Here is a 13,578-nt window from a genome sequence, read left to right on the forward strand (position 1 = left end):
GAGATTCAAAATCCCCACGATCAGGAAAGTTGTGAATAGGATGTTTTCGAGAGAAAAAATATGTGATTCTATATTTTGACTATGGATAACCCCGTTTACCTGATTTCAAGAGATATAGTGCTAACGGCGGGTGTGACCGTTCGACATGGGATGCTTCTTCCTCCTATTTAAGCACCTGGTTCCTCGTCTGGTGTATCCAGTAGTCCGTGTTTCCCCAACTCTCCATTCTGCATTGCTTATAGGAGTTATATGAGCTTGTTCACTATTCTTCGTTATTTTCATCTTTCAGGTCACAATATCAGCAATATAGGTCACCAGCAACAGATGATTCGTGTTTCTAGACTGAGATAGTGGTATCTGACATGTTTCTAGATCACCAGCATCAGCTAGTGATTGGCTTTATTTCTAGATCACCAGGATCACATGATTCGTGTCACCTTACTGACGTCATCTTTCTAGATCAGCTGCATATAGATCTAGATCACCAGGATCAGTGGAATGGGACGTGATATGTGACGTCATGTTAAAGTTTCTAGATCACCACCTCTGGTGGCCCGTATTTTCTAGACTCTACCAGAAAATCTATATATTTTCTACCTGTTGATTTTATCAGTCGAATTAAAGAAAGGGATATATCGGTTATATATAGATTCGCTTTTATTTGTACATTTGAAAAGTTGTGGATCCGCCCACATGTATTAAACCACGTGACTGCTGTCAATAACTTCCGGTTAGGTCTTGGCTCATTCAGAAGGAAAAAATATAGGAAAAGAATGGGGCATTACTAGTAGATTTTTCACAATTTTGGAGATTTTACTCCGAAGATGGCCACATCGGAGACTGTAGCGATTGTCATAGCGTCTGACGGTAGGTATGGAGGTTGACCTGGAGAGAAAATCCGCCTTCAAACTCGCGTAAATCGTCAAACGCCATTGGATTGTTTACAAGTCGGGAAGATCAATTTTAGTGGAATGAACAGGAATTCTTATAAAGGCCTAATTCCTTTTAGATGATAATTTGAATAGAAGTCAAATTTAATTTCTCTTTTTATTCCTTAAATGTCAAAATGCACCTCTCATGAACTAATGTTTTTTTTTAACCCCATTATGTCTAGTTGACGTACAGAGATGTGAAACCGAAAATGATAATGTTTAAACAGCTGATTTTGGGATGGTCTGGACTTTACATTTAGATATGATTTACTGACGAATTTACAGAAACTGGAAAGTGTGTTAAGATTACACAAATCTAAATGAGGAATTATTTTTAAATGATTTTAGTTTGTTTAATGAATGTAGTTTGACTAGAGTGCACCTTGCTGATGAATCAGTAATGGTTGTTGATAAGTGGATTTCATGCTCGATCTTAAGATCTCTAAATTGCGAAATCTGCATGTAATACAACCTTGGAACCAAAGTTTGGAATTGAATGAGTAGTTAGGAGATAAATTTGTCTTAAGTCAATCAGGGATATCATTATGTACAGTGTATGGGACACGATGTGAATTTTTTGAATTGGGAAAGTTATCAGAATATTTTGCAAAGTCCCTGTTGAAGCCTCATTACGTCACCTACGTATAGACCTCTCCTATGTGACGCAGTACAATATACAGATTTGTATATTGTAGTCCGCGATTATCGCACGGACAAATAACACTAAAGAAGTAGTAGGTAGTTAAAAGTTTGAAGATATTGACATTAAGAGCATTAATATTAAAGTATGGATTTTAATTTAAACATAAATTGATCAAAAGATCATTAAAAGGTAGGGATACTCTGTTCAAATTATTATGTAAAGTAATGAACTTGATGTTTACGTTCTTGTTTTGAAAGTTGTTTACGTTTGATATTATGTTTTTTCGTCATTCTACAGTGACGTCACACAGTATACGCGGCCTAAGAAATCCCTATCCCATAATGCCTAACTGGAAGAGTTTGGTTTGTGAGCAAACAAACTCTGGCGGAAGTTTGAATATTTTGTTCAGATTGAGATTTTTTTAAACATACAGTCATCTAAGTTTTTATTTCAGAGGGTTTATTTTTCATTTTTTAAAGAGAAAGACAAAGATTGACTCTCACTCAGTAACATTTAAATGTTACAAGGGCTTGGTATCTTTTGAATTTTTTTTAATATGATACATATATTGATGATACAACATAATTACATGTACACTTAATTTTGAGGATTAAAATAGATAAAAAATAGCAAAAATAAAGCTTCACCTTTTGCCTTTGCAGATTTTTTGTTAGCTTCAATTCAAATTGTGTATGTGTTTATCATTTTGAATTTTGCTTTTATCAATACTATTAACAATTTTATTTTAATGAAAACTAGGGCATCCATTTGTTCTGGATTAATCAAGCCTTAGTTGCTGATATATCATCTCGTCTTGTACGGAAAACAGGCTCTGAGCCCGAGTCTGGGGCAGCAGAGGAAATGTTTTTCAGAATGAATATTCACAAATGAAAATTTTATAAATTCATTTACATTTTTGTCCTTTAATATATTGCCAACTTTTGTTTAAGACCAATTTGGGTATTAAAGTGGGAATGGCAAAAGATGATGAATTCACCATTACTCACATTTCAGTGAGCAGCCAAAAGAAATTCAGTTACATAATTTATTTGTAGCAGGGCTACATTCTGTGTAAGTCATGAGTTTTATTCATGAGTTTTATTCAGCAATTATTCATTGAACCTGACCACCTTGTTTAGCCCGTCACACATCACCGCTCTCTAAGTGCAGGTATGATTACTGATAGGTATTAGGTAGCTGGCATTATCATGAAGGGAAACCTCTATACTTTGACCATTTGTTGGTAAAATCAGTGGCATATGGCATAATGCAGGGTTGGAATTATAATGGGGATGTTGACAAAGGTATGCATGTTTACTAATGGATGTTAAGTAGTCAAGGCATTATTTAAGAAATGAAACTTAAAATTCTTTATTTGTTGCATGTATCACAGTCTATGCGAAAGTTTTTTGGACCACACAGGACATTAGGTCCTGTGTAATCAACCCACCGGACCGAACCCAATTTTGTCAGACCGAAAAACCTAATGTAAAAAAGTAAAACACGTGAAGATGCAAAACCAAGGAAATCTTATTTATTATACTAGTAATACTATACCAGGGATCCCTCCCGTATAATGCTTTTAGACGGTCCATGCGGTTTTAATCACATTCATTTACGTATTTGGAATTGTGTGATATTTTTTACTTAAATGACACCGTGTCGAAATAGTAAAGCTCAACACCGGACACTGAGACATCGGACATTCCGGTCCTGTGTAAAAAAAAAAAAAAAAAAAAAAAAAAGAAATGAAGTATCGGACCTGAGGCAGTGCACATATCAGTCAAGTCCGACGGTCCGATGTCTTTCGCATAGACTGGTATCAAACAAAAAAAAGTTTTCCGTCCAATTTTTCGTTTCATACATGCAACAAATAAAAAATTGTAAGTTTCATTTCTTATCATTAAGGAGGTATGCTACACCAGAGAAATTTGATGTAGATGAAAAGTGTAGGATAATGTACAAAAATATTTTGAATTTGAAAAGTTTCAAATTTACTTTATTTTGTCAAAAAATACAGTTTTAGTAGAAGGTAATCTGAAAAAAAATTAAAACCCCTGCTGGACTCGAACCTGCGACGTACAGTTCAGCAGTCGGTATTCTAACCTACTGAGCTACTCGGCTAGGTATTTACATGGAAAAGGAAAAGTCAAATATTGCTGATATCGATTTTGTCATCCATGTTTTTAAAGGAAGTCAGCCATTATGACGATGTAGAGTACTACCTTAAATTATATTTTTGAAATAGAAAAACAAATAGTTTCTCTCATCAAAAAGCTTGAATTAATGTTTTTGAAATGGCGCGTAGGAATACCTATACGTAACAATGAAAACAACAACAAAACTGGTCGTGCGTTCGGATGAGGTAGAGTTATACTGTGCAGAATTATGGAGGTACTCTACATTGTCATAATGGCTGACTTAATAAACAAGAAATTATTATCAACAGTAATTGCCCATTCATTTAAAAATTCATCACCTAGCTGAGTAACTCAGTAGGTTACCATTAGCACGTCAGCCACTGAACTGTAGATTGTGGGTTCGAGTCCAGCGGGGTTTTTAATTTTTGGCAGATTGCTTTCTACTAAAATTGCATTTTTTGACAAAATAAAATAAATTTGAAAGTTCATTTTAAAAATACTGTTGTACACATCCTCCACTTTTCATCCATATCAAATTTCTCTGGTGTAGCATACCTCCTTTAATGGATTATACGCCAAATGAAAGGTGCAATGGTTAAAAGCTGAAATAGATATAAAAGAGAAGAAGTGGTGACTGAATGTATGCTGCATTGCGTTAGAGGAGATGTTGAACACTGGTTGTATCGTAGGAACAGTGGAATGCGACTCGGCTCCATTTCAATATCAAGTAAAAACTCAACACTTCATCTAAATTGCCATCGTTGACTGAGCCCCATATAATGATGGTCAATTTCATTAATATTTACCAGATCGAAAGGCACTGCTTGCTCCGTCATGTTATCGAACTTGTAAAGCAGACGATACATACCGTAATCTGTCTACTTCTACCAGTCAGTGCCCTACATCATCAAGTTTACTATTCTGCCACGTCATCACTAGGCCTATGTGTGTTGTTTCTTTAAATTAATTTGTATTTTATTCACATCTTTGGTTGTGTTTATTTTTGGTAGCATCAAACAAATACATTTTGTATACAATGCATGTGTGGAAATTCCCGTTCTATAAATAGTCAGTGTTAAAATTAGAATGGCTGTTAATGGGTAAGACGCATTCCAGGGAAAAGTAGTGCTTAGTGCAGACGAAGTCCAGATGATTTTTTTTTTACACAGAAATCAATCAAATTTTTCATCCAATCAGCATCGTTGTTAAGTCGTCACTTTAAAAGTTATTAAATGATCATGATGGGAAACCTCTAATTTAACCATTTGTTGGTAAAAATCTGTGGCATATGGCATTATGCATTGTTGGAATGATAATGGGGGTGTTGGCACAAGGAGATTGATTGTATATTGTTTAATGTCCCAATGGAGAATTTTAGGCTCTTAGGGAGATGTCACCATTGCCGGTAAAGGGCTGCAAAATTTAGGCCTAGATATTCTGACAGTGCTCACAGCCTTTGAGCAGGGAAGGATCTTTTATCGTGCCACGCCTTTTGTGACACAGGGCGTCAGTTTTTGCTGTCTCATCTGAAGGACCACTCCATTTAGTCGTCTCTTACGACAAGCAAGAGGTTACTGAGTCTGAAGACATATTCTAACCCCGATCCCCACGGAATAACACATCTATTCTTTAGAAAGGATTCTTGCCCTCTGGATCCTGGCTATACGTGACTATATATACTGAGAAAATATACCCCTGCATGGCTTGTTAATATACCAAATTCCTTACTGACATTAGTTGAATCATATTTGACTACAGTAATTAAGCTATTTGACTACAGTGATTAAGTTCTGTATGAATTAATTTGAAGTATTTGACTACAGTAAAGTTCTGTATATGACTTTAGACTACTTGACTACTGCATGAATTTAGATTGTTTTACGACAGTATGCAGGTTTTTTTTTAGGTCTGATTTCAAGGGCCAGGGTCTTTCCAATTTGGAAAAACCGCAATATTTGCTTGATATTGGGGAAAATGTTACATACAAAGAAATAGGGAAAAACCCAATTCGGAGTACTTTAAGGTATAATTGGGATCCATCTGATTTCCAATTTTGCCAAAGCTTGTCTAATTCAAATAAGCAGAGGCCATTAAAAGATTAGCTTTACTGAAGAATTTTGAAGCAAAAATTGTAATCTATGGGCCTGTGAAGAAGATTTATGAACGATTTGGCTACCCTGCTTGATTTGTGTTCATTGTTTGGGAATTTCAAAGCAAAAATTGGGAAAAATACCTGCTTTTTAGTATTGGGAATGGGGCCTTATTTCGGCCCCCTACAGACCCTAAAAAAATCCCTGGTATGAGTTTGGACTATTTCAGAACTACATTTGCACATTTTAGTGCAGTGTACAGATTCTGACTTGTTTCTTGATGTTGGGTCTGGACGTATTTAAACTTATTTTGTGTTTTAACATAATTATATATGGATAACATGTCATGATACGAGACAACAAGTCATCAGAGACAAAACAACATAAAGACTAGTCCACAATCTAAAGAATCATCTGCAAAGTAAGAGTAACAGGCAAATAGAGACTAATAAATCTGTCCCTTAAAGTAAGGGCTGACTTCTGACCCCTAAGATAAGGGTTGTATTTCTCCCAGAATTGAGTCGGTGAGATTACTCAGAATTTCAGTTACACAAACCAGGCTTGTACATGTAGTAAATGCTGCTTGTAGAAAAAATAATTTATTGCTTGACTTCACAATGTCTGTTTTAGAACTCGATCTTCATTTATCATATCAATGTATTGCATTTATTGCCATTTTGCAAACCAACATGTTCACTGAGAAATTTTTGTACAGTATGGTATTCTAATTTAAGGTTGATCAATCCTCATATGACTTATCAATATTAATGGTTAAAAGTGGAAAAATTGTATTAATTTCCACTCAATATAGTTTAATTTAATCAATAACCAAAGAAAATGTGTATGTTGCCACCTTTTTAAAGATGTCAAACATACAAAAACAGAAGTATATATCAACATGAAAAATCACACATTTTCGTTAAACAGAATAATGAAAATTAATAGAAAACTTGCTGAAATGACGAATTTCAAATGTTAACAGTTTAAGAAAACTGCTAATTCATAGATATATGAAAAATTAATTGTGGATATTAGGGAAATCATTGTGTCATAGACATTCAGTAGAGGAAATTCCAGCATAAGAGTTATTGCCCTTGACAACATTTTAAAAATTATAAATAATTGATTATCTATGGAAAATAAAAACTTTTTCAGTATCAAAAGTTTACCAAATTTTTTATTTTATTCAGTAAATGAAATTCCTCTGAAAGATATATTTCTATCATGCGCAAAATTTGATTAAATAAAGATTTTGCAAAAAACCTATGACATCACATGGGGATCGATCAACCTTAAATGTTGATCCAGCTATTTAACAAAAACTAAATATATGAAACATTATAGGGGGAGTACGTGGGGCTGTTTTCTTTTCAGACTAGAATTTGTTTCTGCTTTGATTGATGTCTGACATGAATTAACAAGATGACAATGTAGGGTGTAAACTCATTTTTAGCTGACCTGAGCCAAAGGCTCGAGTGAGCTAGCTTTTCTGATCCAAGTTTGTCTGTCGTCATCTTAAAGTTTTCACATTTTCATCTCTTCTCCTGAACCACTGGACCAATTTCAACCAACCTGGCACAAAGCATCCTTGGGTAAAGGGGATTCAAGTTTATTCAAATGAGGGGCCATGTCCCCTTCAAAGGGGAGATAATCACAAAAATGCAAAAATAGGATGGGGTCATTAAAGATCTTCTCAAGAACCACTGGGCCAGAAGAGCTGAAATTCATATGAAAGCTTCCTGACATAGTACAGATTTAAGTTTGTTAAAACCATGGCCCCAGGGGGTATGGTGGGGCCACAGTAGGGGATGAAAGATACAGGAAAAATTTTCTCAAGAACCACTGGGCCATGAAAACACAAATTTACATGAAAGTATTGGGCCAGAGAAATTTACATTTACATGAAAGTCTCATGACATAGTGCAAATTCAAGATTATAAAAACCATGCTCTCTAGGGGTAGCCCACCGTAGGTTGGGCCAATAATAGGCTTCAAAGTTTTACATGTGAATATGTATTGAAAGTCTTTAGATATGGGCCAAGATGATGCAGGTGAGCGATGCGGCCCATGAAACTCTTGTTTGTATTTTATTTTGATTAATGATTATGGACTAACACCATAGTGGATGGAACCTACCCCAAGTAAAGACTGAGATGTCCTCCTCATTTGCAGATCTGTTCATTCACTATCAAGTTTAAATCTTAATTCTCAGTCAAATCAAAGTGCTCAAAGTAGTTTGGTGCAACAAAGCACTATGTCATTTCCAGAAAAGTCTTCTGTAAAATTCTGTCCTCAAATTTCTATTTCCGATAAATCTAAAATTCTTCTTGGAATCAATATTGTCAATCTAATTAAAATTAGATGTTAGATCCGCTCGCGTACTCGCATACATAACGTACGCGAGCGGATCTAACATCTAATTTTAATTAGATTGCAATATTGTTCAACATGTTCTTTTAAAATGTTATCAATCAATGAAAATTATGTATACAGAAATATTGAAATAAATTTTTGATGTACTATCGATATTTTTGTAATGTTCTGCAAACTTCATTTATTTCAGAATATTCTGAGTTCATGTAACAAGGACAATTTCTGTAATATTCTTCTGATAGATCCTGTAAACTAATAAACCTCCAGACTGTTAACTCTGTTTCTATATTATCCTTCTGATAGATCCTGTAAAACTACAAACCTCAGACTGTTATCTCTGTTTTTAGCTCTTCTGAGCCGAAGGCTCAAAGAGCTAATCATATGGCCATATGTCTGGCGTGCGGTGTGCGTCAACTTTTTGGAAAAAGGGCTATATCTCTAGAAGCCCTTGGCCAATTTTTGTCAAATTTGTCACAGGGTATCCTTGGCCCAAAGGCTTTCATTTGTACTAAAACTAGGGTTGTGACCCTTTAACAAGGGGAGATAATTAGGAAAATATACATCTTTGCCAGCCAAGGGTTTCCGGTCCCCATAGGATAGGAGTGGACCGAAAACCCTTGGCGAGCGATGATGAATTATATATAGCCCAAAACAAGTTGTTGAGGGTATTGTGTGTTTGACTTCTCAGCCCTGTTTTTGTTAGTGTAACTTCTCTGATACCATTGAACAGAATTTCATGAAACTTTATAGTTAATAAGGATATTCTGTGTAGATGTTCATAATTGCAGGAAATTCTGATTCAAATTTTTTCTTGGAGTTATACCCCTTTGAACTTTGAAGTTTATAGTTCTGAAAACAGTGGATCAGTGCAGCTCGTCTGAAATTGCTAAACATAATTTCACGAAACTCTGTAGATGTTAATAAGGACATACTGTGTGGATGTGTTTATTCACAGGAAATTTTGATTTGATTTTTTTGTTTATGGAAGTCGTGACCTTTTTAAATATAAAAGAGTTTGGCCAAAAATACTATTTGGTGCAACTTGCGTGGGATGAGTTTTCAAGCCATATAATTCATTGAAATATTTCTGTTTGATATTTTAAACAATTAACATTACTTATAACTTGAGTATTGCCATGTACATGTAGTTACATTGGTGAAAATGATGTATATAACACAGAGTGTATTTTTTGCACAAGTATTGCATTCATTATGTGTCATTCCTTGTGGGGGCGTGAGGTGTTGAACTGGTTCAGTACTAGGAAAGCCTTTATGTGTTCTCTGGTGCACAATTTAATTATCAGTGATGCTTGTTTCTGATATCTGATTAGCATCACTGCTTCATACAGATAGGACTAGTACCAAACTTGTTAGGTCAGGGGTTAAGACATCAATCTATAGAACACAGGTTTGAGTCGTGCAGGAATTTTTGAATTTGTGATATAAACTAGATGAATTTGAAATAAAATATTTCTAGAGTTTACATGTCTTATACCGTTCATCCATTTCATAACTTTTTCTCTGATGTCGTAGAATTACACACATTAAAAGAATGTATAGTATACAATGTCTGATGTAAAACTACTGTGAAACAGCTGTCACCCTACAAATTAAGTGGTACCCTGACATCTTGTCCTTATACATCCTGGTTCTCGTAAAAACCTCTTTAAACATGTTGTACCATCAGTCTGACACTAGAACAGAAGGAACAGGTCGGTTTTTCATTTTGTATTAGAGATAAATATTTTGGGATTACATTGTACGAGATATGTAATGTGTATTTGATCAAGGGCTGGTTAATTGATAATATATGATATCTAAAAGTCAAGCATTAAAGGGCAAAGGTAACATTTTAGCTTTGTCACGTTTTCTTGGAAGTGCATTAATTCATGGCAAGTCACCTTTTTTTTATCAAGCAACATTTGTGTGGGAGTTGCAGAGTGCAACATGTAATGAATTTGATAATTTCCAGATTATGAACTGATAAACAGATATATGGCTCCTAATTTATAAAGTGGAACAGCCATTGATCAGAATTGAACTTTACATGTAATATACTCCATTCCTGTGGTGAAGTATTATATGTTATTAGGTTTACACTATGTAAATGTCCTACACTCTACACCTGTGCTCTGTTTTCTTATTGAAAAACTATAAAGTACATGTGCAAATAACTGCATGTTTTTCATCAATTCTGATCATAAGATTATCACATATAGTAATAATGCTTAGTAATTAATGTATTGGTGACATTCATCATGTTCATGATAAATTCAGATATATTTTATGAAAATTCAAATGGAGAAATACTGTCTGTATATGAAAACCAAACATTGACAATAATGCATGTGTTACAATCAGACCGAGTGGTTGATGCACATGTATACCAACTTTTTGTTACTGTTTGGTGATTTAGTGGTTGTTTTAATTTAGTGGGTTTTTAAATTGGTGATTTAGTGGGGTTTTAATTGGTTGATCGTTTGGGATCCTGTTAATGATTTATGATTCAGGATTTTGTTACTGCTTGGGATTTTGTGTTTTTGTAATTGATGATTTATTTTCTATTGATTGCATGGTGAATTTTTCATTGATTGTTGCTTTTGTCTTTTGTAGATGAGAGTGATAGTGATGTTGAAATTCTTCGAGAGGAAAAGAACGAAGATTTGGATGTGATTTTTGTTGCAGAGACAACAGTTAAAACAGTGACACAAATAGAAATGGGAACTGGTGGAGGGCAACCTGTAAAGACTGTCCAATCATGTGAAAACTTACGACGTAACATTGGAGTTGACCTACCGATGGACGAATGCACAAACGATGACACCAACCCTGCAGTCACCACGCCCCTAGATCTGTCATCGAAAAAATGCTCTGATGACGACTTAGATCTGGACCCCAGCAGCTCTTTCATGACAGAACAAACCGCGAGTACTTTATCAGACTTTCTTAAGGAGTCATTCCCTCCAAATGTAAAAATTCTGTCCAAATCAGACAGTATATGTGTGTCCCACAGCTGTGATAATTCTGACCCTAAGACAGTGGACATACAGCCTGACCAATATCCCAAGAAAATGGATCTGTTTGATAGCTCCCTGTCTCCTGGGACCAGTTTATCCACGACAGATATAGCCAATATTGATTCTCTTCCTGCCGTGATTCCCCCCAACACAACTGTTGGTGATATACCGGTGGTATGTTCAGATAGCGTCAGCAAATCATCAAACAAACGTCAAGGTTCGTCAAACGAAAATGTGTACATCAGGAAAAAAGTGAAAAAAGAGATTGACATATTTAATACTGAAGCCTGGAAGTCTCTGGATTTGGACTTCTTGACCGAATCCAGCTCCAGCGTTTACCCAAACAACAGCAGCTGTGATAACAAATCTGTGACTGGCTCCAATGGAGCCCCTGCCAATGCAGTATGTGGGCGGTCATTCAGTGTTTCTACTGAAACGTCCACCAAGCACCTGCCTCCCAAGAAACAGAGCTGCTTCCGTCAGGCCAGCGATCCTGGTATCCAAGCTCGTCCCCCATCACCCCAGCCTTCATGTAGTAGCTGGGGGTCAGAGAAATGTACCAGCTGTAATATCTCACTCCTCGGTTTCCGAATCTCCCGATGTATTCAGGGTCATCCGACCTGTGCCTTTTGTCTGGAGGAACAAGTCAAACTGGTTCTGACAGGAAAAACCAAGGTAGAGTCAGTATAATACAATGTAACACATGGTATAAATACACCCAGGTGTTGATACACAAAGGGTATTGATATGTACACAAGGGACTTTTGAGTCGGCTCGCGAAGCGAGATGCTCCTTGCTGTCAACGGCACGCGGATTTATCGCAGCTCACAAACTTTCTGTTTGTTCTTGCACCGAAAGCAAACAAATCGTGTGCACAAAGATCTTCAAAAAATTGTCATTTGCTTTTTTGAACAGCTTCATTAGGTTTTGAAGACATCATATATATGTATGTTGACATTCTTATAACAATGTAATTTAAATGAGTCCCAGGGCCCTCAATACGTTTAAAGAAACTAAACATAGTGCGCATGAATACATGATGTAAGCAAATAAAGTCAATAAGTGTCACAGGCGATTGTACATTAAACATGCGATGTATCTGTGTATAAATATATCATGTTCTACTAAAATAGATTGGTAAACATGAAACAAATAACTTAATTGTAAGTAAATATTTATAGATCTCGCTTTCTTAGGTTGGAAAAGCTTAGTAAATATTTATAAATGGTATTGGTCTATTACGAGGCCTCTTTGAAAGTGTGTCAAAGCCTAAACCATGTGACTATTTCTGTGGGAATCTACCGGGGTGAGACGAGGAACGCACATTCAGTTTATGTTTTCACTTTCAGACTATTCTACATGTACAGTCCTATAGATAATCACATAATTTACCGTACTTTGTCGAATATATTTGATACGCATCCTCTTTTGTGGATTGTTTGTGTATACAACCGCATTTAACTTCACCATGTTCACGAGAAATCTTTGTGGAAATAATGCAGGTTCTCAAAAAAGCATGCACTAGAATTTGTATATAATGCAGAAAATTTGTTTTTAAGAAAACGGCAATTTTGTACATAAACACACTATATAGCAGTATTTTCGAGGAAATAATGTTAATTTCAGCAAAGCATGAGAGTTGTAGCAATAAAGTTTTAACAGACTCGATATTTTCTTTGTTTAATGTTTATATCAATTAAATAGCCGATGCAAGCGTTCAACGTTTTGTAATCAAAACATCACCCAAGCTTCAAAAAATGACGTACCAATGTGCGATATAACAACCCCGACACCCCCCCCCCCCCCCCCACCCCCACCCCCACCCCCCCCCCCCCCCCTCGGTAATTATAAACATATCAATAATCAAAGCCAGTAATTTAATTGGTACTAAATGAAGAATTCAAACAATCCTCTAAAATTTTACCGCATTTAGATGGATAAATACATCAGTCGTTTACTGCAAAAGGAAAATTAAACTCAGATGTAATTGCATATTCCCAGACCCATGAAAAACGTGCAACATGCAGAAATCTGACAAAATCAAGTGATACAGGACGTGTACACAAAACGTGCTAGTCACGGTATAATATCATCACAGTCACCTGAAGTATGCATGGATATTACTACACACACACACACACACACACACCCCCACCCTTTTATGATAAATTGGCTATTTCATAATAATTAGTTACAGGGTATAAGATAATTTTTTTTAAAACAATTTTACGCTTTTAGATAGGTTAAGAACGCAGCGAAAAATTAAGTGCACATTGCATTGACTAAAACAAAATGAGTCTAAACCTTTAGTGGTATGTAGTATGTGTCCCTTCTAATAAAAAAAATTATGTATTACATTTGGTTGAATAAGAGTGTAAATTA

At 35.5% G+C, this 13,578-nt stretch overlaps 1 protein-coding gene across 1 annotated transcript in view; it reads left to right on the top strand.

Annotated features, from left to right (window-relative positions):
- The first annotated feature begins 525 nt into the window (after positions 1 to 525).
- The window catches only part of LOC125683353 (uncharacterized), a 35,844-nt gene continuing 22,791 nt past the window's right edge, over positions 526 to 13,578 (top strand). The window contains exons 1-2 of the mRNA XM_056139412.1: positions 526 to 867; positions 10,793 to 11,871. Coding sequence (XP_055995387.1) covers positions 825 to 867; positions 10,793 to 11,871 — 1,122 coding nt within the window. The 5' untranslated portion in view covers positions 526 to 824. The remainder of the gene's footprint in view (positions 868 to 10,792; positions 11,872 to 13,578) is intronic.

The sequence above is a fragment of the Ostrea edulis genome, chromosome 6 (genome assembly GCF_947568905.1).
Source record: "Ostrea edulis chromosome 6, xbOstEdul1.1, whole genome shotgun sequence".
In the NCBI taxonomy this organism is placed as follows: domain Eukaryota; kingdom Metazoa; phylum Mollusca; class Bivalvia; order Ostreida; family Ostreidae; genus Ostrea; species Ostrea edulis.